This window comes from Budorcas taxicolor, chromosome 3 (genome assembly GCF_023091745.1).
Source record: "Budorcas taxicolor isolate Tak-1 chromosome 3, Takin1.1, whole genome shotgun sequence".
Classification (NCBI taxonomy): Eukaryota; Metazoa; Chordata; class Mammalia; order Artiodactyla; family Bovidae; genus Budorcas; species Budorcas taxicolor.
In genome coordinates, this window is record NC_068912.1 from 13181434 (window position 1) to 13208633 (window position 27200).

Genomic DNA, 27200 nt, shown 5'->3' on the forward strand with positions numbered 1-27200 from the left:
CAAAAGCAGATCAATATTTTAAAAAAAACCCTCTGTTCTCTGAACATAAAAAAAAAAAATTCTAGCTTTGTACCACCTTACTTTTAATATTTAAATTTATTTACTCAAATTTTATTTTAATCTTAGCCAGTCCTGACCCTGCACAAAACTCTTTTGAAGCTCGTTTCCCACAAACCTTCTATAACTTTCTTTTTTGCTTTCAGATTTTGCCCAGGGATTTTTCTTTCTTTCTTTCTCTCTGGAATAAAATGACTATTTTTTCCCATAACAAAATGAATGTCCATTCTTTATGTCCTTTTCCTTTTACACAAAGATATTGCCTTTAATAATTTTAGTACTTTAGATTATATATAAATTAGAATTCTTAACTTTTAACCATCAGAGTAAAACAATGACTGTCTATAAAAGACAACAGATTTTAAATGGCATGGTTAAATATCTGATTGCAATGCAACTGACAAAGGATATACAATATTTTGCAATTTACCTTAATTTCTAGTAGACACTAAGAAGTAAGAAATGATGAACTGTCTTTTACATTAGCATTCTGTAGATTTGAAAACATAAATATTATTTATGATTCCTAAAAATTTGTGCTTTTTATAGGATATTTTTTGGTGTGGCACCAAAATTTTTATTAATAATTCCAAGTATCTTTAGTTTCTCTGTAAAATGAAGCCTATATTTTATAATTAATATTTCATTATTTTATTTGCAAATGATCTGATATTTAATAAATTTTCCTCATTTGAATTCATTTAGAAAAATTCTAAATTTTAAGAAATCAAAAATCTGGAAAAAATATTTTCAAGTAGATGTACCATAAAACACAATTATTTCTTAAGTGTTCACCTCAGTTCTTACCCCATTTGTATCTATTAAATTAATTTGTTTTCAGCAGTTCTGTTTAGCTTACCCATGAAAACTTTATGAGACATGAGACCAAGTCAGCCATCATCCCAAGCTATTTTTCTTGCTGATAAATTTTATAACAGAGATAATATGATCTTATTTGAATTTTAGTAAACCTAACTGTAATAAAAGTAAGATATATCTGTATTAATTAAACCAATAAACTTGAATATAATACCAAATATTAATTTAATATTGAATATTTCCCAGATTGTGTGAATTTTAAATTCACTTGGGTAAGTTTCTAAAACATTTAATTTGTAAATATATACTTTTAAGTCAATTAGATAGAAATCTGTTATAAATTTAATTTTGATAATATTATCTGAAGGTAAAGATATATCATCTGTATAACATACTTAATTCAGTTTAGTCACTCAGTTGTGTCTGACTCTTTGCGAGTCCATGAATTGCAGCACGCCAGGCTCCCCTGACCATCACCAACTCCCAGAACTTTCTCAAACTCATGTCCATCAAGTCGGTGATGCCATCCAGTTGTCTCATCCTCTGTTGTCCTCTTCTTCTCCAGCCTTCAATCTTTTGCAGCATCAGGGTCTTTTCCAAGGAGTCAGTTCTTCACATCAGGTGGCCAAGTATTGGAGCTTCAGCTTCAACATCAGTCCTTCCAATGAATATTCAGGACTGATTCCCTTTAGGATGGACAGGTTGGATCTCCTTGCAGTCCAAGGGACTCTCAGGAGTCTTCTCCAACACTATAGTTCAAAAGCATCCGTTCTTCCATGCTCAGCTTTCTTTATAGTCCAACTCTCACACCCAAACACAACTACTGGAAAAACCGTAACTTTGACTAGAGTGACCTTTGTTGGTAAAGAAATGTCTCTGCTTTCTAATACACTGTCTAGGTTGACCATAGCTTTACATCCAGGGAGCAAGCGTCTTTTAATTTCATGGCTGCAGTTACCATCTACAGTGATTTTGGAGCCCCCCAAAATAAAGTCTCTCACTGTTTCCATTGTTTCCCATCTATTTGCCATGAAATGATGGGACCAGATGCCATGATCTTAGTTTTCTGAATGTTGAGTTTTAAGCCAACTTTTTCACGCTTCTCTTTCACTTTCCTCAAGAGGCTCTTTTGTACTTCATTTTCTGCCATAAGGGTGGTGTCATCTGAGTATCTGAGCTTATTGATATTTCTCCCAGCAATCTTGATTCCATCCTGTGCTTCATCCAGCCTGGCATTTCACATGATGCGTTCTGCATACAAATTAGATAAGCAGGGTGACAATATACAGCCTTGATGCACACCCGATTTGGAACCATGTTGTTGTTCCATGTCCAGTTCTAACTGGACATGCTCACAGATGTGTAATAGACATAACTGAGATTGCATAGCTTCATTTTAAAACCATTAGAAAAGCTTCATTTTGTCATGAGGTATTACAATATAAATGTACCAATTTATAAATAACAATTGTTGTAAAAATTATTTGCTCAGATGATGAAGGCTTTTTACTATTTGTGGAAAAGCCTTTGAGATTTGTATCTGTCCTTGATAAATACTTAAGAAGGCCATTAATTAGATTTTGGGTGAGAGAAACTTTCCAGCAGCTTGGGTTATTTTGTTTGCTTTTGTTTTAGACAGGTAAAAAGTGGATTTATTTAGAGAAACACACATTCCACAGACAGAACACAGTCCATCTGAAAAGGCAAGGAAGGCAGTCCTGAAAGAAAGACACTCTGCAGAGTGTGGGCCATTTCAGGAGGCAAGAGTGCCCGCAGTTTGAGTTTTAAAAGGTCTCTATTTTCCTTTTTTTCCCCTCTTCAGCTTCAGATTCAACCTGATTGATTTCATTAGGCTCAGTCTTAGGTCACTGTGAGTTGTATTTTCTGGTTTGTAGCCATTTGAGGGACAAAGACAGTTGCTTTTAATTCCCCAAAGAACTGGTCTGCTGCCTAAATGATTTTAAAAAGTTGATTTTCCCAGCTATATCCAGCTATATTTTCTTTAATTTACTTTTTTAATATATCAACAAGATGATATTCAGCTAAACTGGAAGTCAAGAGTTCTATATTCTAGAACTTTAAGATTCAATTTATTATGTCTTCAAAAGTGTATACAAGATATTCAATAAGGACACTCTGTGAGTTGACAAGTTAAACATAGCAATCTATCCTAGAGAAAAAAAAAATTATTGCTTTTATTAGTCCCTGAATATTAGCCCCAGTTTTCACTTTATACTGTGTGGGCTCAGGTAACTCTATTGGTTTCTCTTAGTATGTTTAACTAATACTGCCCAAGGGGCAGATGTATATGCTCCATCTTATAATACAAGGCAAGGGAAGCATTGCTCAGAGATATAATGTCTATCCCACAGTACAATTAGGTGAAAGAGATGTAACCATCTTATTGAAAGCTCATTCAAATACTCCAGTTTTCTTAAGATTTCATCTCAGTTTTATAACTCCTATACCTGTAACTTTAGCCTCCCTCCGTCAGGACCCCATCAACAAGTCTTGGTCTTAAAAGGAGTCCTGAAACTTTCCTTTTTATCACCTTGGCCATTTAATCCATTTGTGTGTAAAAGGTTTTTGGCCTCCCAGTGAGGGCTCAAGCCCAGGGACACAGGCCCTTTAGTCAGTCTTAACTTGATTAACTGATCTCACTGTTGTCCCAAGTAAATGCTAGTCAGGTATCTCAGCATAATTTTCTTCCAGCCTTTAAATTTTGTTTTAAAACAGAAATAAGTAGAGTGAACTACACTGTTGCAGGGACCAACTGGGGGGTCCCTTTGGTCTATCCAACCTCAGGTAGTGTTAACTTAAAACCTTTGTTTTAATCCTATCAACATCTATTTTATTTATCTCATTTCCTGATAACCATCTAAAGATTTCCATCCTGTTGATATAAGCCCTTTTAAAATTTGCACCTTGTTAGAAAGAAGTCTCTTGACTTTCCCCTCAGTTTCTTATTTCTCTATTAATCTACCTAACTTACATTAATTAAGCTAATTTTTTATTAACATCTTTAAGGCTCTTTGAAGGGAAGCTGAGGCCACAAATAAAGCTTCCCCAAACAGTTTTTGTTTGTTCCTTTAAACTAAGGGAGTTTTTAAGATTAGTTGTTACCTATGCATAGTATTTTTCATAGGCAACAATAGAACAGCTCTTTAATTTCAGAGCTCTCTAAAAATTTACCAGTTTAGAAGTTTCTCCTATTTAAAGAATCCATTGTCTGGCCATTGATGAAGAGTATCTCCTGAGCATGCTAAGTTGCGTCAGTTGTGTCCGACTCTTTGTGACTCTCTGGACTGTAGCCCACCAGGCTCCTCTGTCCATGGGATTTTTCAGGCAAGAATACTGGAGTGGGTTGCCATGCCCTCCTCCAGAGGGATCTTCCCAACCTCGGGATTAAATCCTCATCTCTTATATCTCCTGCATTGGTAGGTTGGTTCTTTACCGCTAGAGCCACCAGAGAAGCCCTGAATAGTATCTAAATACTGACTCAAACCAATAAGACACAAGAGGCATTCCAAGAAGAGAACGCAAAGGATGCAGCCTTCATGAGATACAGAAGGTTTATTCCCCCAAACAGTCTAAGACATTAGTGCCTTTGTTATACAGGTAGACACAGCAAAGATTGAAATGACAAAGGCCCTTTATGGGCTAGGATTCTTTTTTTTTTTTTTCTTTCTTTCTTTCTTTTAATTGAAAGCTAATTACTTTACAATGTTGTGGTGGTTTTTGCCATACATTCACATGAATCAGCCACGGGTGTACATGTGTTCCCCATCCTGACCCTCCCTCCCCATCCCATCCCTCAGGGTCATCCCAGTGCACCAGCCCTGAGCACCCTGTCTCATTCATCGAACCTGGACTGGCGAGCTATTTCACATATGATAATATATATGTTTCAATGCTATTCTCTCAAATCACCCTACCCTCGCCTTCTCCCACAGAGTCCAAAAGTCTGTTCTTTGCATCTGTGTCTCTTTTGCTGTCTTGCATATGAGGTAATTATTACCATCTTTCTGAATTCCATATATATGCGTTAATATACTGTATTGGTGTTTTTCTTTCTGACTTACTTTGCTCTGTATAATAGGCTCCAGTTTCATCCATCTCATTAGAACTGATTCAAATGCATTCTTTTAAATAGCTGAGTAATATTTCATCATGTAAACGTACCACAGCTTTCTTATCCATTCATCTGCTGATGGACATCTAGGTTGCTTCCATGTCCTGGCTATTGTAAACAGTGCTGCGACAAACATTGGGGTACATGTGTCTCTTTCAATTCTGGTTTCCTTGGTGTGTATGCCTAGCAGTGGGATTCCTGGGTTGTATGGCGGTTCTATTTCCAGTTTTTAAAGGAATCTCCACACTATTCTCCACAGTGGCTGTACTAGTTTGCATTCCCACCAACAGTGTAAGAGGGTTCTCTTTTCTCCACACCCTCTCCAGCATTTATTGCTTGTAGACTTTTGGATCACAGCCATTCTGACCGGTGTGAGATGGTACCTCATTGTGGTTTTGATTTGCATTTCTCTGCTAATGAGTGATGTTGAGCATCTTTTCATGTGGGCTAGGATTCTTTATAACAAATTCTCCCAAGAGCTGGCATAACCAGACAAAATGACCCCTTGAAATACCAGTTGATTCCATTGCCTGCCAAATGTACACCATATGTGTACCTTCCCATGGCAGAGACATAGCTCTCAAAACACAGAATAAAATTCCTAAGAAGCCCATTATATAGAAGTCCTATAGAAGTCCAGATATAACATTTACATCTCAAAGGCACAAGGAGAGAAATGCAAGTTCCTCCTGGAAGGGCTTTGTTACAACCTTTTAAGGCCAGAATTTTGAAAAGATGTTTTATCAGGCTGACTTTCTTCTAATCATTCTTGAAATGTTGAAAGAAGCCTATATCGACCACTTTAGGACAAGATTTCCAATTAAGCAAGTACCTATAAGAATAAATTCCATAGGGACATAAACAGGCTGGAGTATTAGTTGGGGGCTGACTTTCTGAGGCCCCTCGTTTCACCCAGTCTAGAAGGCTCAGTGTCTTTTAACCAGGCTCCCCCAGTACCTTTAAACTGGGGTTGGGGGAGGTGGAGGCTACATCCCTGTCATATACCATAGAATAAAACTCAGGACCATCAACCAATAATTGGGGAATCTGAGAGCCAGGAGGGACTCATCCAAGTTTGTCTAAGTTCACAGAGGAGAAGAATGGGCACAAGAGTCCTTGCTGGTATCAGGGCTCCGGATCTTTGTAGAGTTCAGGCAAAGGAATGACGTCTGCTCTGGGTCCCTTTGTGATCACCAATACCATTGAATAAAATAGAAGCTCACAATGTAAAATTCGAGTCAAGTTCTATTGGCAGCCTTACTGAGCACTATAGTCTGAAAGACAACCTCTCAGATAGCTCTGAGGAACTGGTCTGAAGAAGTAAGGCAGGAGCCAGGACATACACATGAACTTTTTTGGTGGGAAAAACATGTAGTCAAGCATCAAATGTTACTGCTAATCACATGGAAGAGAAATCTCAATGATTTTAGTGCTTTTCTCTGTATGGGAAGACTTAAGAATCTGGAGTCATTTGAAAATTTCCCTTAGATATGCATCTTAACTAAGGAGCCAATATACCCAAAGCACAGAATGTCTCCTGTCTTTCTTTATCCTGAATTTCCTGCAGAGTACACTGTCTGTGGGCAACTGTGGCGGCTAATAGCTTGATCCTGGTACAAACTGGAATGGCAGGCAACATTTTTTTCTTTACACAAGAGATGGAAAATGAGCAGAGTTGGGTCGCAGGAGATCTGAAAGACTCTGCATACAACCAGCGTGGCAAATCAATTATACTACCCTTGGTTCCTCAACCAATTTTGTTTTTCATTTTGTAGGAAGTTTGGGTGTTTCTTTCTGCCAAACCCTCTCTATATCTCTCACATAAATAATTATTTTCAAAATTTAGGTGAGTAAGGGAAGATCTACTAAGAAATATGGCTCCCTTCTTGAGACTTGGTGCCATAATTTAACCAGAGATCGAAAAAGGAGGAGGAACAATGTCCAAGTAATGAGGGGAGAATAAACCATTTCTACAAGCCCTTCTCTACACTGCTGAGTTCAGGCTAGAAAGGAGAGGGAAGGAATGAACTATGAAGCTGCTAAAAGATGAGCCAGGGTTGTGGATACAAGTCATTCATATTTATAAAGCAAATTACAGGCTATTCTTTTTTTGTTTGTTTGAGGACTACGGGAATCATAGAAAGGGGACAAAGAAATGGGAAGGAAAAACTAAAAGAGTGGTGATGGCTGTGTTATTCGAACATTTCTCAGATTGTCTAAGTGAAAAGGTTTGAAAAATTGTGCTCTGTGCTAATCTTTAAATCTTGGCTCCCTCACAGCTCCTGGAAGAGATCAATCAGGTCAGTGTTTCCTTTTCTCTGCTCCTCCCGGTCTCTGGGCGTTGGTCCTCCCAGACAGCACTACCTGTCCCCATAAATGAGGCCTGTGGTAACGCACCAACATCAGTGGTGTTGCTACTCTGAGGTCACATCTGTTGCCGTAGTGGGTGAGCAAACCCTCCTCTGATCTCTCCTGTCTTCAGTTCTTTCCCTATTACTGAATGCCATAGTGTAGAAGGGAAGAAAATGTTTGCAGAAGGAACGACAGAGGCAGGAAACTGATGTTTAAAGATCCTCTGATCTAATCTCCTCTATTCCCTAAGGCCCCGCCCTCTGTATGTCCAAGCCCGTGCCACTATCAAAGAATACAGAAATAGCTCCTATTCACAGAGGGAAATGCTATGGCCAAATCTTTATATATCTCCAAAAGAAACTCATGTCATTGAACTGTTTCAATTTCTGGTCCCATTGGTCACTTGCAATTATATACACAAATATGATTATGCAAGCAGTCCATGCCCCTTTGTTAAATCTTTTTTTGTGTGTCGTGTATCAATTGCTGATTATGTTCACCTTAGGCGGAGAGTTGAAAAACATTGCCCTCCCCATAGAATCTAAAATTAAGCAAGGTTTAAAAGAATTGTAAGTGAAAAAGATCTTGCTCATTAAATATTAACAACCAAGGAGGAACTGGTTTTTCAATCTAGAAAATACTTCTGAGGTATATACATCCCAGGTTCACTTTTATTTTGACAAGAATGTGTAGGACAAGAGCTTTCAAAATCAACCTACTTACAGGCTCAGTCTTCACCCATCTGTAAATCATATCTCCTGAACTTTTCTGAGCCCATTCCAGGAATCTACACCCCCACTACCATTAGGAAAAAAAAAAAAAAAAAGATGAACAGATTCTGAGGTATTTCTCCAAGTTAATACCTCCATTTGGCGGTAATACTCCATTTCCAATCCTGTCCCTAATAGGAATTAGTCCAGAAAAACTCCTAGTTGCAGCTGGGCCTTTCCCTGTGTTCCACCCACCTCCCATTCACCTTCACCTGCCTTCATCTTCCCTATTTCCTCTTTAGGAGTAACTCCAAAAGCTTTCCTTCTCCTCAACCCTCCATGGTCCACAAACTTCCACAAAGACAAAGTGACTCTCACATGCAGCGATTCCCTTTCTCCAGCCCAAGGAGACATATATTGGTATTATAATGAGAATTTGTTGAATAAAAAATCTGAAGAGATCCAAATAGACAAGACTGGATATTACAAATGCAAGACCCAAAGATCTTCTCTCAGTGACCCCATACATGTGGATTTTTCATTTGGTGAGAAAGGAAGGGGGGTGGTCTCTGAAACTAAACCCCTGGGGGCTGGGGAACTGCAGGGAGCTGAGATAAGATTGTAAATAGGCATGAGAATATTTGATGTACTGACCCCAGTGGGGGATATAAGGAGATAACGCAGCAGCAGAATGCTGTCCTGTCCATCTTTTCCATCCAGAGAAGTATAAGTCAGAAATCACCAGGTAAAAGGGATTCAAGTCTGAAGAAAGATGAGGTATAAAATTTCTCTTTTAACAATATGCATGGGGATTGCTTAAGGACATTTTCTGGAAATGAGTCCATTTTCCTAGGATAAGGGAGAACTGGGTTTGAGGACCATGTAGAAATGTTAATGGAGGGTATTTTCAGGTGTACAGGATCATAGCTCTTTCTTCATGCACAGAAATGAGAGTTTAAAGAAAGAAGCGTCAGGGAATAAACTGAGTGTATTCCTCTACTCTTTGCAGACAAGCTGATCCTTCAGGCTCCACACCCTGTCTTTGAAGGAGATGATGTTGTTCTCAGATGCCAGGTGAGAGAAAAAGCAAAAGAAATAAGTCTTTACAGAAATAAAATACTAATTCAATCAGACTTCACTCTAAAGTCAGTCTCCAGGAACAACGACACATATCATTGTACTGCTCTCATTCAAGGCCTTCTCTGGACATGGAGGAAAGAAATTTCAAAACATCTAATGATTCAAGTTCAAGGTAATGGCTGCCCTCTTGTGGGTAACAGGACACAGCAGGGAACCTGTGTGTAACGATTTAGGGAGTGGCTCATCAATGGGGATTTCATGAAACGCCTCCTGTCCTAGGAGGGAGATGGGAGGTGATTCCACCTGCTTGGGTACTTGTGTTCTACTGGCAGATGCTGAGTGCTCATATGCATCTTTCCAGGATCCCTGAGCTGTGCTACCCTGAGAACTGTGTTTGTTCTTCTCTCTAGAGCTGTTTCCCCCTCCTATGTTGATAGCCAGCCCCTCCTCACCCATAGAGGGGAGCCCAGTGACCCTGAAATGTGAGACGTGGCTCCCTCCACAGAGGTCACACATTCAACTTCAATTCTGCTTCTTCAAAGAAGACAAGGCTTTGCAGAAATGCTGGAGCAGCTCTCCAGAGCTCAAATTACCCACTGTGTGGAGTGAAGATGCAGAGTCTTACTGGTGCCAGGCAGAGTCAGTGACTCCATCTATCAGAAAAAGAAGTTTGAGATCCCAGTTATATGTGCAGAGTGAGTATTTATGGAGTTGCTCTTCCAGAGTCAGAGCTGGGGAGGTGAGAGCAGAGCAATGACATTTCCTGCTGCCTGGGACAGTGAACATAACCAAGAGGAGCTTTCTGCTATCCTGATACCCTCCTCACTTCAGGTTCAACACTGGGCTAATGTCCCTAAAACATTCTCTTCCACCTAACTCAGTTAATAGCAATTGTTGATCAATTGCTGGGTCCCCAGCCCTTTGGGGGTGACAGAGCCATACAGCATACATTCTCTCAAGAGTCACAGATAATTAGAAGCACAGATGACCACATGCAGTCTTTGGAGGTCCCTATGCTTCTCCCATTTGTTGACCTAACCATATTCCAAAATAAAAGAGGAAATTAAACATGAACTGGTGTAGTCAGAAAAAAACATGGGAAGATGGGGGTGAGACCGGAGAAGAGTCTTAAAGGATAGGATAGGGGTTTGAATTTCAGGATAGAAGTCATATTCTATGGGTTCTGTTTCTTTTGAACAGAAGTAAGACCACTCTTATTTTGTGGTCATTGGTGCACCAAAGATTCCTTAAGTATAGACATCCATAAAATGTGACTGCTATCAATATTAGGTTTAAGATCAAGAATCAGTCACCGCATCCTCCAAGGATGGGAACTGTTGTGTGTGCTGGAACTGTTGTGTTTGCTACCTTTATAATAACACACACAATTAATTCCCTGTTGCTCACTTTGGCCCCCTGCATATTGTGTCTGCTGCTATTGACTTATTCATGGCAGAACCAGCCTTCTCCTTGAGCCTGAAGTTTCTGCCATGAGAATCTTCATGTGTCATCTTGTGTCCTCCCAGGAATCCCTGTGTCTGATGTAACTCTAGAGATCCAGCCCCCTGAAGGGCAGCTTATTGAAGGAGAAAATCTGCTCCTTATCTGCTCAGTAGCCAAGGGTACAGGGACTGTCACATTCTCCTGGCACAGAGAGGGCACAGTAAGAAGTTTGGGAACAAAGACCCAGCGTTCCTTGTCGGCGGTGCTGCAGATACTCACTGTGAAGGAGAGCGATGCTGGGAGATACTACTGTGCAGCTGACAACATTCACGGTCCCATCCTCAGTAAACTGATCAGAGTCACACTGAGAAGTAAGTTCTCAATTCCTTCTATTCAGCCTCAGTTCACAAACCAGGGTTTAGCTTGCCAATTAGCCATGAAGGTCTTTGGAAGGAAGCAAAGGAATAGAGGTGTAAAGATTTAGAGGCTAACTAATGAATGGCAAAGATGACAAAAGTTGAAGACATCTTATGTCTTATAGAGCAAACTGAAAACAGTAGTAGTGATGAAAGCAAAATCATCTAAGATTACTCTTCATGGTTCAAGTGATATATCTATATTTAGGCTTCCCTGGTAGCTCAGTTGGTAAAGAATCTGCCTGCAATGCAGGAGACCAGGGTTTGATCTCTGGGTTGGGAAGATCCCCTGGAAAAGGAACTGACAATGCTCTCCAGTATTATTGCTCAAAATATCCCATGGGTAAAGGAGCCTGGCAGGCTACAGTCCATGGGGTCATAAGAGTTAGACACAACTTAGCAATTAAACCACCACCAGGCTTCTTGGGTGTGGTTTTGAGTCTGGCACAGCATCAGAGTCCTCTGACGACTCTTTTGTATCTTTCAGTTCCAGTATCTCGCCCCGTCGTCACCCTCATGTCTCCTAGGATGCAGGCTATGGTGGGGGATGTGGTGGAGCTTCACTGTGAGTCCCAAAGGGGCTCTCCCCCTATCTTGTACCGATTTTATCATGAGAATGTCACCCTTGGAAGCAGCTCAGTTCCCTCTGGAAGAGCAGCCTTCAAATTTTCTCTGACTGCAGAACATTCTGGAAACTACTCCTGTGAGGCTGACAATAGCCTGGGGGTCCAGCGCAGTGACAGGGTGATTCTCAGTGTCACAGGTGAGTAGGATATGCCTACAGCAGTTACAGACAAGAACAGAGTATGTCCTCTCGTTTAGGCTACTTGCGGGTGCGACATTCCATCAGACTCCTTGTTTGTCTGCCTCTACCTGAGAGTCCTGGGATTCTTTCTTCTGACTATACATTCAGGAATTTAGGCCATTCCTAATGTTTTTCCTACATTTATTGAGATGATTATATGATCTGTATTCTTCACTTTATTAATATGGCATATCATGTTGACGGATTTGCAAATGTTGAACCATCCTTGCATACATGGAATAAGTCCCACTTGATCATAGTGTACGAACCTTTTAAAGTATTGTTGTGTTTGGTTTACTAATAGTTTGTTGATTTTTTCTGTCTATGTTATCTGAGATAATGGTCTATAATTTTCTTTATCTGGTTTTGGTATCAGAATGCTGGCTTTGTAAAATGTCAGGAAGTATTCCTTTCTCTTCAGTTTTTAAAAAAATATTTTGAGAACAGGATTTAAATCACCTTTGACTATTTGCTAGAATTTGACCTGTGAAGTCATCTGATCCTGTGCTTTTTTATTCTTGGGAGTTTTTGATTATTGTTTTTCTCTTTACTAGTGATTGGTCATTCAAATTTCACTTTTTACGATTCAGTCTTAGAAGGTTGTATGATTCTAAGAATTTGTCCATTTATTCTAGGTTGCCCAATTTGTTGGCACATAACTGTTCATAATATTCTTATATAATCCTCTGTAGTTTTGGACATTCCTCCTCTTTTATACCTCCTCTTTTGCTTCTGATTTTATTTATCAAAGCTTTGTCTCATTTTTCTTAGTGAATGTAGCAAAAGGTTTGTCAATTTTTATCTATCTTTTAAAAGAAGTAGGTCTTAGTTTTTGTCACTCTTTCGTATTTTGCTTTTAGTGTATATTTCATTTCTCTTCTAATCTTTATCATTTCTTTCCTCATACTGACTCTGGGCTTCATTTGTTCTTTTTCTAGTTCCTTTATGTGCAAAGTTGGATTTCTTTATGTCATATTTTCATTGTCACTTGTCTTCATTTTTTCATTTCTCCTTTGCTGCCTTGTGTGACCCAATAGTTGTTCCTCAGCATGCTGTTTAGTCTTCACATATTTGTGATTTTCCAGATTTCTTTTTGTGGTTGATCTCCAATCTCATACCATTGTAATCAAGAAAGATGGTTAATATGATTTCAATCTTAAAGTCGTTGAGACTTGTTTTGTGTTCCAATACATGGTCAATCCTTGAGAAAGTTTCATGAGCAGCTAAGTATGTGTATTGTACTGCATTTGAATGGAAGGTTCTATATAAATTTATCAAGACTGCCTGGTCTAATGTCTCTTTTAAGGCTGCTATTTCCTGGTTGACTTTTTGTCTGTATGATCTACTCATTAATGTGGGTGGAGTGTTGCAGTTCCCTACTATTATTGTGTTGCTCTCCATTTCTCCCTTTAGGTCTGTTAATGATTGCTTTGTACAGTTGGGTGCTGCTATGTCAGCTACATATGTGATTATCACTGCTTTATCTTCTCGGTGAATTGTCCCTTTTACCAGTACACGATACCCGCTTTTGTCCGTTGTTGCGGTCCCTGGTTTGAGGCTTATTTCATCTAATAGGAGTGTGGCTGCGCCGCTCTATTTCGGCTGCCATATGCATAGAGTATCATCTTCTGCTACTCTGTCTAGCCGCTCCGTGTCTTTTGATTGGTGAATTCAATCCATTTACATTTAAGGTGATTATTGATAAAGGAAAACTTCAGTGCTGTCCATTTTATTTTTTTAGTGCTCCCCTTTTTATTTTCTGGTTGCTCTATACCTCCTTTTTTTTTTCCTCTTAAGTTTTGCATGGCATCTTGGTTTTGTGGCTTTCTATGATATTTTTCTCAATTTCCTCTTTTTTTTTTTTTTTTTTTGGTATCTCTGCTTTAGATTTATGTTATGTGGTTACCTTGGGGGTTGCATAAAAGCTCTCATAGATAAAGTAGTCCATTTTCTGTATTCTGGCCTGGAGAATCCCATGGACAGACGAGCCTTGATGGGCTAGAGTCCACAGGGTCACAAAGAGCTGGACACAACTGAAGCACACTGCTGACAGCATTTTATTTTCATTTACCTATCTGAGCTCCATTCTTTCCCTCTTCCCCTCTGATGCTTTTGCTGTCTCAAATTATCTCTTTTTATGTTGTGAGATTGCTACCAAATTGGAGTAGCAATGGTTTTTTTTTTTTTTTTTTCTTCCTCCTTTTACCTTTATGCTATAATAAATTATTTAAAGCTTATTCTGAGTTGCAATTTTCTGATTCTACATATAACTTTCCTCAAAGTATTGTGTATTTTTGCCTTTTTGTTTTTAGCAGAGAGCTTCTTTAAACATTTATTGTAAGCAGAACCAGTGTTGATGAATTTCCTCAGCTTTCATTTGTTTGGGAAGAGCTTTGTTTTTCCTTCACATCTGAATAATAACTTTTCTAGAAAAAGTAGTCTCGAGTGATACTTTTTATTTTTTAGTATTTTGAGAATGTCACTCGATTCCCTCTTGTCCTGTAGAGTTTCTGTTAAGAAACCTGATCATAGGCTCATGGGGATTCTCATGTAGGTACAATCCTTTTTTCCTCCTGGCTGCCTTAAAAATCCTTTCTTTGTCATTGACTTTTGACAATTTTAATATAATATGTCTTGTGCAAGTTCTTTTGCATTGAGGTAATTAGGTGTTAGGTTTATGAATTTGTATATCCAATTTCTTTCCCAGATTTGGGAAGTTCTCAGCTATTATTTGTTTAAATATACTCTCTCCGTTATTATTTGTTTAAATATAACTGAGACTTCCCCTCTCCCTGTCCTCTCCTGGGATACCCCTACTCTAATGTTGCCTTTCCTGAAAGAGTCATATAGCTTCTGGAGAATTCCCTCATTTTTAAATTATCTTACTTCTCTCTCCTCATATACTTGTAGCATTTCTAAATTTCTATCATCAAGCCTGCTAATTCTCTCTTTCATACAGTCTAATCTATTTCCAAAGCTTTCCGAGACATTATTTTTAACATTTACTGAGTTCTTCAATTCCAAAGTTTCTGTTTGGCTCCTTTTTTAGAGTTTTAATGTCTCTGGTATTTTTTCTGTTTACTAGTTTTATTTCTGAGCTCGTTAGTCTGGCTTTCTGATTTTTCTTGCAGCTTTCTGAGTTTCTTCATGACAGCCATTTTGAATTCTTTCCGTTAGATTATAATATTTAATGACAGTAAGTTTGGTTTCTGGAGAATTGCCATTTTCTTTTTGTGGTACAGTGTTTCTGTGATTCTTCATGGTACTTGAGTTTTTCCCCCCCTGGTGGGTTTGATGTAGTTAGAAATTAGAGGGCTTTCTTTTGTCTTCCAGTAGGTGGTGCTATGGCATACATTTCTGTTTTCTCACACCTAGGCTTACACTGGTTATATTTGGGAGTAGTCACTTTCCACCCTTCCCCGTCTCTGCAAAAGGTGAGGCTCTATTATCGCTTCTCGTGTCTCCGGGGTTACTGCTGCTTTGCCCCCGAAGTGATGCTGTTATCGTCACCCGGTGCCCCAGGATGGTGGGCTCTTCCCTCATGTCTGGGATCCCGTGAGTCATAGTTTCACCAACGCAGGGAGAAAGAAAGGGCAGGATGGGAGCCAGGGTGAGACTGGCACCTCAGCCCTGTCTCTTGCTGGAAAGTTTGTGGACTCTGCTGCTGCAGGTTAAGGGGTAGGGGCCAGAACTGGGGTCATGGGGAATCCATTAAAAAAAGAGTAAATAGACTTGAATAGGCATCTCTCCGAAGAAGATATATAAATAGCTATTACGTACACACACACACACACAGCTCAACATTACTCATTATTAGGGAAATTCAAATCAAAGAAAGCTACTATGAAATACCACCTCATACTCATTAGGATGGATACTATAAAAAATAACAGAAAATAACAAGTATTGGCCAGGATGTGGAGAAATTGGAATCCTTGTGTGATCGTTGTCAGTGATCACACCGTTATGGTTATTTGGGTCATGAAGATCTTTTTCATATAGTTCCTCTATGTATTCTTGCCACCTCTTCTTAATATCTTCTGTTTCTGTTAGGTCCATACTGTTTCTGTCCTTTATTGTGCCCATCTTTGCTTGAAATGTTACCTTGGTATCTCTAATTTTCTTGAAGAGATCTCTAATCTTTCCCATTCTATTGTTTTCCTCTATTTCTTTGCATTGATCACTGAAAAAGGCTTTCTTATCTCTCTTTGCTATTCTTTGGAAGTCTACATTTAGATGGGTATATTTTTCCTTTTCTCCTTTGCCTTTTATTTTTCTTTTTTTCTCAGCTATTTGTAAGGCCTCCTTGGACAACCATTTTGCCTTTTTGCTTGTCTCTTTCTTGGGGATGGTCTTGATCACTGCCTCCTGTACAGTGTCACAAACTTCCATCCATAGTTCTTCAGGCATCCTGTCTATCAGATCTAATCCCTTGAATCTATTTCTCACTTCCACTGTATAATCGTAAGGGATTTGATTTAGGTCATACCTGAATGGTGTAGTGGTTTTCCCTACTTTCTTCACTTTAAGTCTGAATTTGGAGATAAGGAGTTCATGAACTGAGCCACAGTCAGTTCCCAGTCTTGCTTTTGCTGACTGTGTAGAGCTTCTCCATCTTCAGCTGCAAATAATATAATCAATCTGATTTTGGTGTCCACCATCTGGTGATGTCCATGAGAGAGTTGTCTCTTGTGTTGTTGGAAGAAGGTGTTTGCTATGACCAGTTCGTTCTCATGGAAAAACTCAGTAAGCCTTTGCCCTGCTTCATTTTTACTCCAAGGTCAAACTTGCCTGTTACTCCAGGTGTTTCTTGACTTCCTACTTTTGCATTCCAGTCCCCTATAATGAAAAGGACATCTTTTTTGGCTGTTAGTTCTAGAATGTCTTGTAGGTCTTCATAGAACCACTCAACTTCAGCTTCTTCACATTAGTGGTTGGGGAATAGACTTGGAGTTCTGTGATATTGAATGGTTGGGCTTCCCTGGTAGCTCAGTTGGTAAAGAATCTGCCTGCAATGCAGGAGACCCCAGTTCAATTCCTGGGTTGGGAAGATCTGCTGGAGAAGGGAAAGTCTACCCGTGCCAGTATTCTTGGGCTTCTCTTGTGGCTCAGCTGGTAAAGAATCTGCCTGCAATGTGGAAGACCTGGGTTTGATCCCTGGATTGGGAAGATCCCCTGGAGAAGGGAAAGGCTTACCCACTTGAGTATTCTGGCCTGGACAATTCCTTGGAATGTATAGTCTGTGGGGTTGCAAAGAGTCAGAAATGACTGAGTGACTTTAACTTGCCTTGGAAATGAACAGAGATCATTCTTTCATTTTTGAGATTGCACCCAAGTACTGCATTTTAGACTCTTTGTTGACTATGAGGGCTACTCCATTTCATCTAAGGAATTCAGGCCAAAGTAGTAGATATAATGGTAATCTGAATTAAATTCAACCATGCTGATCCATTTTAGTTCACTGATTCCTAAAATGTCAATGTTCACTCATGGTGGAGAGGTCTGACAGAATGTGGTCCACTGGAGAAGGGAATGGCAAACCACTTCCGTATTCTTGCCTTGAGAACCCCATGAACAGTATGAAAAGGCAAAATGATAGGATACTGAAAGAGAAACTCCCCAGGTCAGTAGGTGCCCAATATGCTACTTGAGATCAGTGGAGAAATAACTGCAGAAAGAATGAAGGGATGGAGCCAAAGCAAAAACAATACCCAGCTGTGGATATGACTGGTGATAAAAGCAAGGTCCGATGCTGTAAAAAGCAATATTGCATAGGAACCTGGAATGTCAGGTCAGTGAATCAAGGCAAATTGGAAGTGGTCAAACAAGAGATGGCAAGCGTGAACGTCGACATTCTAGGAATCAGCGAACTAAAATGGACTGGAATGGGTGGATTTAACTCACATGACCATTATATCTCCTACTGTGGGCAGGAATCCCTCAGAAGAAATGGAGTAGCCATCATGGTTAACAAAAGAGTCCGAAATGCAGTACTTGGATGCAATCTCAAAAGCAACAGAATGATCTCTGTTCGTCCCCAAGGAAAACCATTCAATATCACAGTAATCCAAGTCTATCCCCCAACTAGTAACGCTGAAGAAGCTGAAGTTGAAAGGTTCTATGAAGACCTACAAGACCTTTTAGAACTAACAGCCAAAAAAGATGTCCTTTTCATTATAGGGGACTGGAATGCAAAAGTAGGAAGTCAAGAAACACCTGGAGTAACAGGTAAATCTGGCCTTGGAATGTGGAATGAAGCAGGCAAAGACTAATAGGGTTTTGCCAAGAAAATGCACTGGTCATAGCAAACACCCTCTTCCAACAACACAAGAGAAGACTCTACACATGGACATCACCAGATGGTCAACACCGAAAGGAGATTGATTATATTCTTTGCAGCCAAAGATGGAAAAGCTCTATACAGTCAACAAAAACAAGACCAGGAGCTGACTGTAGCTCAGATCATGAACTCCTTATTACCAAATTCAGACTCAAATTGAAGAAAGCAGGGAAAACCGCTAGACCATTCAGGTATGACATAAATCAAATCCCTTATGATTATACAGTGGAAGTGAGAAATAGATTTAAGGGCCTAGATCTGATAGAGTGCCTGATGAACTATGGAATGAGGTTCATGACATTGTACAGGAGACCGGGATCAAGACCATCCCCATGGAAAAGAAATGCGAAAAAGCAAAATGGCTGTCTGGGGAGGCCTTACAAATAACTGTGAAAAGAAGAGAAGCGAAAAGCAAAGGAGAAAAGGAAAGATAAAAGCATCTAAATGCAGAGTTCCAAAGAACAGCAAGAAGAGATAAGAAAGCCTTCTTCAGCGATCATGCAAAGACATAGAGGAAAAGAACATAATGGGAAAGACTAGAGATCTCTTCAAGAAAATTAGAGATACCAAGGGAACATTTCATGCAAAGATGGGCTTGATAAAGGACAGAAATTGTCTGGACCTAACAGAAGCAGAAGATATTAAGAAGAAATGGCAAGAATACGCAGAAGACCTGTACAAAAAAGATCTTCACGACCCAGATAATCACGATGGTGTGATCACTCATCTAGAGCCAGACATCCTGGAATGTGAAGTCAAGTGGGCCTTAGAAAGCATCACTATGAACAAAGGTAGTGGAGGTGATGGAGTTCCAGTTGAGCTATTTCAAATCCTGAAAGATGATGCTGTCAAAGTGCTGCACTCAATATGCCAGCAAATTTGGAAAACTCAGCAGTGGCCACAGGACTGGAAAAGGTACGTTTTCATTCCAATCCCAAAGAAGGCACAAACTGCCACACAATTGTACTCATCTTACATGCTAGTAAAGTAATGCTCAAAATTCTCCAAGCCAGGCTTCAGCAATACGTGAACGGTGAACTTCCTGATGTACCAGCTGGTTTTCGAAAAGGCAGAGGAACCAGAGATCAAATTGCCAACATCTGCTGGATCATGGAAAAAGCAGAAGAGTTCCAGAAAAACATCTATTTCTGCTTTATTGACTATGCCAAAGCCTTTGACTGTGTGGATCACAATAAACTGTGGAAAATTCTGAGAGAAATGGAAATACCAGACCACCTGACCTGCCTCTTGAGAAATCTGTATGCAGGTCAGGAAGTAACAGTTAGAACTGGACATGGAACAACAGACTGTTTCCAAATAGGAAAAGGAGTGTCTCAAGGCTGTATATTGTCACCCTGCTTATTTAACTTCTATGCAGAGTACATCATGAGAAACACTGGGCTGGAAGAAACACAAGCTGGAATCAAGATTGCCGGGAGAAATATCAATAATCTCAGATATGCAGATGATACCACCCTTATGGCAGAAAGTGAAGAAGAACTCAAAAGCCTCTTGATGAAAGTGAAAGAGGAGAGTGAAAAAGTTGGCTTAAAGCTCAACGTTCAGAAAACAAAGATCATGGCATCTGGTCCCATCACTTCATGGGAAATAGATGGGGGAACAGTGGAAACAGTATCAGACTTTATTTTTTTGGGCTCCAAAATCACTGCAGATGGTGACTGCAGCCATGAAATTAAAAGACACTTACTCCTTGGAAGAAAAGTTATGACCAAGCTAGACAGCATATTCAAAAGCAGAGACATTACTTTGCCGACTAATGTCCATCTAGTCAAGGCTATGGTTTTTCCAGTAGTCATGTATGGATGTGAGAGTTGGACTGTGAAGAAGGCTGAGTGCCAAAGAATTGATGCTTTTGATTTGTGATGTTGGAGAAGACTCTTGAGAGTCCCTTGGACTGCAAGGAGATCCAACCAGTCCATTCTGAAGGAGATCAGCCCTGGGATTTCTTTGGAAGGAATGTTGCTAAAGCTGAGGCTCCAGTACTTTGGCCACCTCATGCGAAGTGTTGACTCATTGGAAAAGACTCTGATGCTGGGAGGGATTGGGGGCAGGAGAAGAAGGGGACAGCAGAGGATGAGATGGCTGGATGGCATCAAGGACTCGATGGACGTGAGTCTGAGTGAACTCCGGGAGTTGGTGATGGACAGGAAGGCCTGGTGTGCTGTGATCCATGGGATCACAAAGAGTCGGACACGACTGAGTGACTGAACTGAACTGATGCTCAGTAAATCTTTAATCCTACTTTCTGTTGATGGCAGGGCTGTGTTTCCTCCCTGTTGTTTGGCCTGAGGCCAAACTGTCGACCCACACGTCCACTACAGAGTCCTGGAAACTCACAGGCAAGTCTGGTTCAGTCTCTTGTGGGGTCATTGCTCCTTTCTCCTGGCTCCTGGTGTGCACAAGGTTTTGTTTGTGCCCTCCAAGAGCCTGTTTCTCCAGTCTTGTGGAAGTTTTGTAATCAGTCCCACTGGCCTCCAAAGTCAAATTCCCTGGGGGTTGTCAGTCCCTTTGTAGGATCCCCAGGTTGAGAAGTCTGTTGTAGGTCCTAGAACTTTCTTAACAGTGCAAGAATTTCTTTGGTATAATTGTTCTGCAGTTTGTGGGTCATCTGCTCAGTGGCTCTATGGTGGGCTAATGGCGACCTCCTTCAAGAGGGTCATGCAGCAGGCTGCATGACCCAGATCTGCTGCAGCAAGCTAGAGTCCCTGTCCCTGCAGCAGGCAACTGCTGACCTCTGCCTTCACAGGAGATACTCAAACACTCAAAGGCACTCTGGTCTCTGTGGGGTTTCTGGGTCCTGGTGCACACAAGGTTTTGTTTGAGCCCTCTGAGCATCTCTGGTGGGTATGGAGTTTGATTCTAAATGTTACATAATTTTGGTGGGAATGTAAAATGATAAAATCATTATTGAGACCACTATAGAAGTTCCTAAGAAAATTAAAAATAGAGCTACCATATGACACATAAATTCCACTTGTGAGTTGTTGTTGTTCAGTCTCTAAGTCATCCCTGACACTTTGTGACCCCATAGACTGCATCACATCAGCCTTCTCTGACCTTCACTATCTCCCTGAGTTTGCTCTAACCCATGTCCCTTGTGGCAGTGATGCCATCCAACCATTTCATCCTCTGTCACCCCCTTCTCCTCTTGCCTTTAGTCTTCCCCAGCATCAGGATCTTTTCCAGTGAGTCAGCTCTTTGAATCAGGTGGCCAAAGAATTGGAGCTTCAGCTTCAGCATCAGTCCTTCCAATGAATATTCAGGGCTGATTTCCTTTAGGATTAACTGGTTTGATCTCCTTCCTTTCCAAAAGTCTTCTCCAGCACCACAGTTTGAAAGAATCAGTTCTTAGGCACTCAGCCTTCTTTATGGTCCAACTTTCACATCTGTACACGACTACTGGAAAAACCATAACTTTGACTATATGGACCTTTGTTGGCAAAATGATGTCTCTGCTTTTTAATACATTGTCTAGGCTTGTCATTGCTATTTTCCCAAGGAGAAAGCATCTTTTAATTTCGTAGATGCCATCACTGTCTGAAGTGATTTCAGAGCCCAAGAAAATGAAATCTGACACTGTTTCCTCATTTTCCCCATCTATTTGCCATAAAGTGATGGCACTGGATGCCATGATCTTAGTTTTTTGAATGTTGAGTTTTAAGCCAACTTTTTCACTCTCCTCTTTTACCTTCATCAAAGAGGCTCTTTAGTTCTTCTTCACTTTCTGCCATTAAAGTGGCATCATTTGCATATCTGAAGTTGTTGATATTTCTTCCAGCAGTCTTGATTGCAGCTTGAGATTCGTCTACCCCAGCACTTCACATGATGTCCTCTGCATATGAGTGAAATAAACAGTGTGATAACATACAGCCTCAGTGTACTCCTTTCCCAGTTTTGAACCAGTCCATTATTCCATGTCCAGTTCTAACTGCTGTTTCTTGTCTTGCATACAGGTTTCTCAGGAGGCAGGTAATATGGACTGGTATTTCATCTCATTAAGAATATTTCACAGTTTGCTGTGATCCACACAGTCAAAGGCTTTAGCATAGTCAATGAAGCAGAGGAGTTTTTTTTTTTTTTTTTTTTTTCCCTTTCTTTTTCTATGATCCAGTGTATGCTGGGAGTTTGATCTCTGGTTCCTCTGCCTTTTCTAAACCCAGCTTGTACATCTGGAAGTTCTTGGTTCACATACTGCTAAAGCCCAGCTTGAAGGATTTTGAGCAAAATCTCACTAGCATGTGAAATGAGTGCAATTGTACAGTAATTTGAACATTCTTTGGCCTTGCCTTACTTTGGGATTGGAATGAAAACTGACCTTTTCCGGTCCTGTGGCCACTGCTGAGTTTCCCAAATTTGTTGGCATAATGAGTGCAGTGTGTTAACAGCATCATCTTTTAAGATTTGAAATAGCTCAGCTGAAATTCTATTACCTCCATTAACTTTGTTTGTAGGATGCTTCCTAATACCCACTTGACTTCACACTTCAGGATGTCTGGCTCTATGTGAGTGATCACACCATCATGGTTATGGGGGTCATTAAGACCTTTTTTTGTATAGCTCTTTTGTGTATTCTTGCTACATTTTCTTAATCTCTTCTGCTTTCGTTAAGTCCTTGCCATTTTATTGTGCCTGTCTTTGTATGAAATATTCCCTTGGTAGCTCCAGTTTTCTTAAAGAGATCTCTAGTCTTCTCCATTCCATTGTTCTTCTGGATAGTACCCCCCCCCCCCCCAAAAAAATAAAGAAAAATTTGAAAATATATTCTCACAAAGACATTTGTGTACCCATGTACAGAACATTATTCATTATAGCTAAAACATGGAAACAACCCAAGTGTCCATTAAAAGATAAATGGGTAATCAAAGTGTCATATACATATGACATGGAATTTGTTCAGACTTATAAGGAAAGAAAATTCAGATTCATGCAACAACATGGATGAATCTTGAGGTCATTATGGTAAGTGAAATAAACCAGTCAAAAGTAGACAAATAATATATGATCCCACTTATATAATATATTCAGAGTAATCAAAATCATAGGAACAGAAAGTAGGCTGATGTTTGTCAGGGTCTGGGGAGAAGGAGCATAGGGATTTATTGTTTAATGGGTATGTAATTTCAGTTTTACAAGAAAAAGGTTATGGAAATTGATGGTGTTGATTTCACAGTGTTATGAAAGTATTTAAAGTATTTATACCGTTTCAGTATACACTTAAAAGGTTTATGGTGGAATATTTTAAGGTATGTATGTATATTTTACAGCAATACAAACTGAATAAAAACATATGAAGTGGTGACATGGATGAAAAGGCACACTGAGATGCACAAGCATATAAAGACTTACCCCTGAGACCCTTGGCATTTGGCCCAAGTCACTGTATATTGTAAAGGGTGTACACAGGGCAAAACCCAAGCCATCTGTTTGAATTTTACAAAAGCACGACTTGGCATTTCTACCCAGATGAGACCACTGGTGCCATCTGCCTTACAGCCAGCAGATGGTGCATTTTTCAATTGAATTATCCCCATTTAACTGATTGCCTCCATTACCCCTCTCTACCCAATCTCAGATGCAAAGCTAAGCTTTAGATCCTTGCCAAACTTCTCTTGCCAATGAAGCCCACAGTTTATATCTAAAGCACTTGCACACAGATTGGTTTACCTGGGTTTCCTCGCAACTTAATAGAATCAGCAATCTTACAGTTGACATTTCACATTAATTTATTATTGATGAATAATTCCATATATTAATTTAAAACATAATGATTTTCTGTTTTTCCTGGCTTCCCTATTTCTATAATTACAAATTAAAATGGAAATCTTTCTTGCTATTGCTGTATCTGGATATTTTGGTGCCAAATATAGATTAATTTTCTTATCCACTTATTCACCAATTATTGATAAACTATTACATGCCAAGGCAAAATTCTGCTGCTGCTGCTAAGTCACTTCAGTTGTGTCCGACTCTGTGCGACACCATAGACGGCAGCCCACCAGGCTCCCCCATCCCTGGGATTCTCCAGGCAAGAACACTGCAGTGGGTTGCCATTTCCTTCTCCTTCTCCTTGCGTGAAAGTGAAAAGTGAAAGTGAAGTCGCTCAGTCGTGTCTGACTCTTCGAGATCCCATGGCTGCAGCCTACCAGGCTCCTCCGTGCATGGGATTTTCCAGGCAGGAGGACTGGAGTGGGGTGCCATTGCCTTCTAGCAGTTGGAAATACAAAAATGAACAAAGAGTCAAGTCCTCGTTCTTATGAAACTTACATTCTGTTGGGGGAATCAGATATATAACAATGATAAATAGATAGATACATAAATAACAGACTGATAGATGTTAGTGCCAGTGCTAAGCAGAAAAATAAAGCAAGGTAACTGAGTAGAGTATACTTCAAATAGGTGTGGATGTCTAGGTTTAAAGCTAAGTCTCAAGAATTAGTAATATGGAGCAACAAACCTTGCTTTTAGTAATTATTCCTCTCAGCAACAGTAGCTAGCATTTACTGAGTGCTTTACATACATGATTCTTATTGTTACCTTCACTTTACAAAGGAATAAACTGAGACTTGAAGAAAGTAAAATGTTTTAAAACATCAAGATCATAGGGCTAATAAAGGGCAGTGAAAGTGTTATTCACTCAGCTAGCTGTGTCTGACCCTTTGTGACCCCATGGACTGTAGCCTGCCAGGTTCCTCTGTCCATGGAATTCTCCGGGTAAGAATACTGGAGTAGGTAACCATTCCCTTCTCCAGACCCAGGGATTGAACCTGGGTCTCCTGCACTGCTGGCAGATTCTTTACCATCGGAGCTGCCAAGGAACTTGAGTTTAAATCCTGTCTCTGCCATTAATAAAGAGCAGAGATGGGATTTAAATTCAGGTTTTCCTGAATTCCAAGCCCATGCTCCTACTACTGAACTATGATGGATATTTCCTTTATTAAATGATTTTGTACATACTTAACCAAGTCGGCTCATAAGCTATGTTGCCTCTTTCAGTTCCAGTGTCTCATCCTGTCTTCACCTTCAGCCCTGCTGGGCCCCAGGCTGTGGCAGGAGATGTGTTAGAGCTTCACTGTGAGGCCCCAAAAGGCTCTCCCCCGATCCTGTACTGGTTTTATTACAAGAATGTCACACTGGGGAGCAGAGAGGCCCCCTTTGGAGGAGGAGCATCCTTCAACCTCACTCTGATGGCAGAGCATTCCGGAAACTTCTCTTGTGGGGCTGACAATGGCCTGGGGGTACAGCACAGTGAGATGGTGATACTCAGCATCATAGGTAGGTTGGTGGTACCTGGGCTACAGGTTACATTTATAGTCAATAAAATATTTTTCCAATAGACTGTACAAATCCTCCCAATGTCAAAGAATTATTAACATGAAACCAAGGCTTGGGGCTTCTGGAGATTGGTACTGATTTCATGGGGACAGAGAAGGGAAAAGAAATAAATTTTAATATTAGATTCTGGCAATCACTTTCCCTGTGCTATTACTTTGAAAATTACAAATTATACTGGAAATGATTCCAATTGAGAAATCAGAACCTGGCAAAAACCTGTCCTAATATATAGCTAGTCCCACACTTACATAGTTTTTGTCTGGATGAAATATATTTGGCACTGAACTCAAGTATAGGTCTCTTCACTTAGGACCACCCAGTAACAAAACAACACTTATCACTGAGGGAGTCACCGCAGGGCTACTGAGCATCCTTGGCCTTGCTGCTACTGCTGCTCTGGCGCATTACTTCAGGACCCAAAGGAATTCAGGTACGTGGCTATATCTCACTCTTTGATGTTGTGACTTTTGCCATTGCTGTTATTATTTCGACTTGTGTAGTGCATCCTACGAAGGTTGATTATTCTTTTCCAAGTACTGATCACACAGATTGGCAGAGATAAAAAGGCAGAACAAATTTCTTAATGAAGCTGTTATTCCATGTGTTTCATTTGAGTTTTAAATCGGAGAGTAGAGTTTTGTTTCCATTAAAAAATTAGAAGTTAAGTATTTACTGTTCCAACCTCAGTCCAAAGCTTAGTGAAAATAAAAAGAATGAAAGAGAAAGTCTTTCATCTGTAACAACAACAGAAATAAACAATAGCCATAGGAACAATCCATAAACTCATATATATTTAAATACCATTTAAATATAGTGATATTTAGATAAAATTAAGGTATTCTGAGAATGAAATTAAAATTTCAGTTTCTGATTGTTTGTTGCTATTATGTGTGTGTTAGTCACTCAGCCATGTCCAACTCTTTGTGACCCTATGGACTTTAGCCCGCTGGGCTCTTTTGTCCATGGGATTCTCCAGGCAAGAATACAGGAATGGATTACCAGTTTCTTCTCCAGGGAACTGGTTGAACCCAGGGGTTGAACCGGTCTCCCACATTGCAGGCAGATTTTGAATGTTGGATGTTAACATCTGAGCCATCAAGGAAGCCCCTTGTTACTAGTATATAGAAATTCAATTGATTTTTCTATATTGGTCTCATATCCTACAACTTTGCTAAACACACTTATTAGTTTTGTTGATTTCATCAGATTTTCTACACAGATGATCAAGTCGTCTATGAATAAAGACAATTTTATACCTTCTTTTCCAATCTCGATTCCTTTTATTTCTTTTTCCTTAGTGTACTGGCTAGAACCTCCTGTACAATGTTGAACACAAGTGTTAAGAGAACAGACGTCTTTGTTTTGTTCTTGAGCTTAGGGAGAGGAAAGTATTTGAACTTTCACCGTTTACATATGATAATCTTAGCTGTGGATTTCTTGTAGCTACTCTTTGTTAGGCTGAAGAAGCCCCTACTAATTGTAATTTACTGACAGTTTTTATAGAACAAATGCTTTTTCTACATTGAGAAAATCATATGATTTTATTTTCTAGTCTACTGATACAGATTTTGGATTTTGAATGTTGGATGTTGAAACAGCTTTGCATTTCTGGGGTTAACCTCACTTGGTTATAATTTTAAAATTTGATTTGCTAAAATTTTGTTAAGAATGTTTGCACCTATGTTCATAATGG

General features: G+C 39.8%; 1 protein-coding gene across 1 annotated transcript in view; it reads left to right on the top strand.

Moving 5' to 3' along the window:
- FCRL3 (Fc receptor like 3) overlaps nucleotides 1–27200 on the top strand; it is a 45577-nt gene that overhangs the window by 2334 nt on the left and 16043 nt on the right. Inside the window, exons 2-9 of the mRNA XM_052637562.1 lie at nucleotides 7288–7308; nucleotides 8373–8615; nucleotides 9080–9322; nucleotides 9561–9845; nucleotides 10677–10964; nucleotides 11497–11772; nucleotides 25169–25447; nucleotides 25818–25937. Coding sequence (XP_052493522.1) covers nucleotides 7288–7308; nucleotides 8373–8615; nucleotides 9080–9322; nucleotides 9561–9845; nucleotides 10677–10964; nucleotides 11497–11772; nucleotides 25169–25447; nucleotides 25818–25937 — 1755 coding nt within the window. The remainder of the gene's footprint in view (nucleotides 1–7287; nucleotides 7309–8372; nucleotides 8616–9079; nucleotides 9323–9560; nucleotides 9846–10676; nucleotides 10965–11496; nucleotides 11773–25168; nucleotides 25448–25817; nucleotides 25938–27200) is intronic.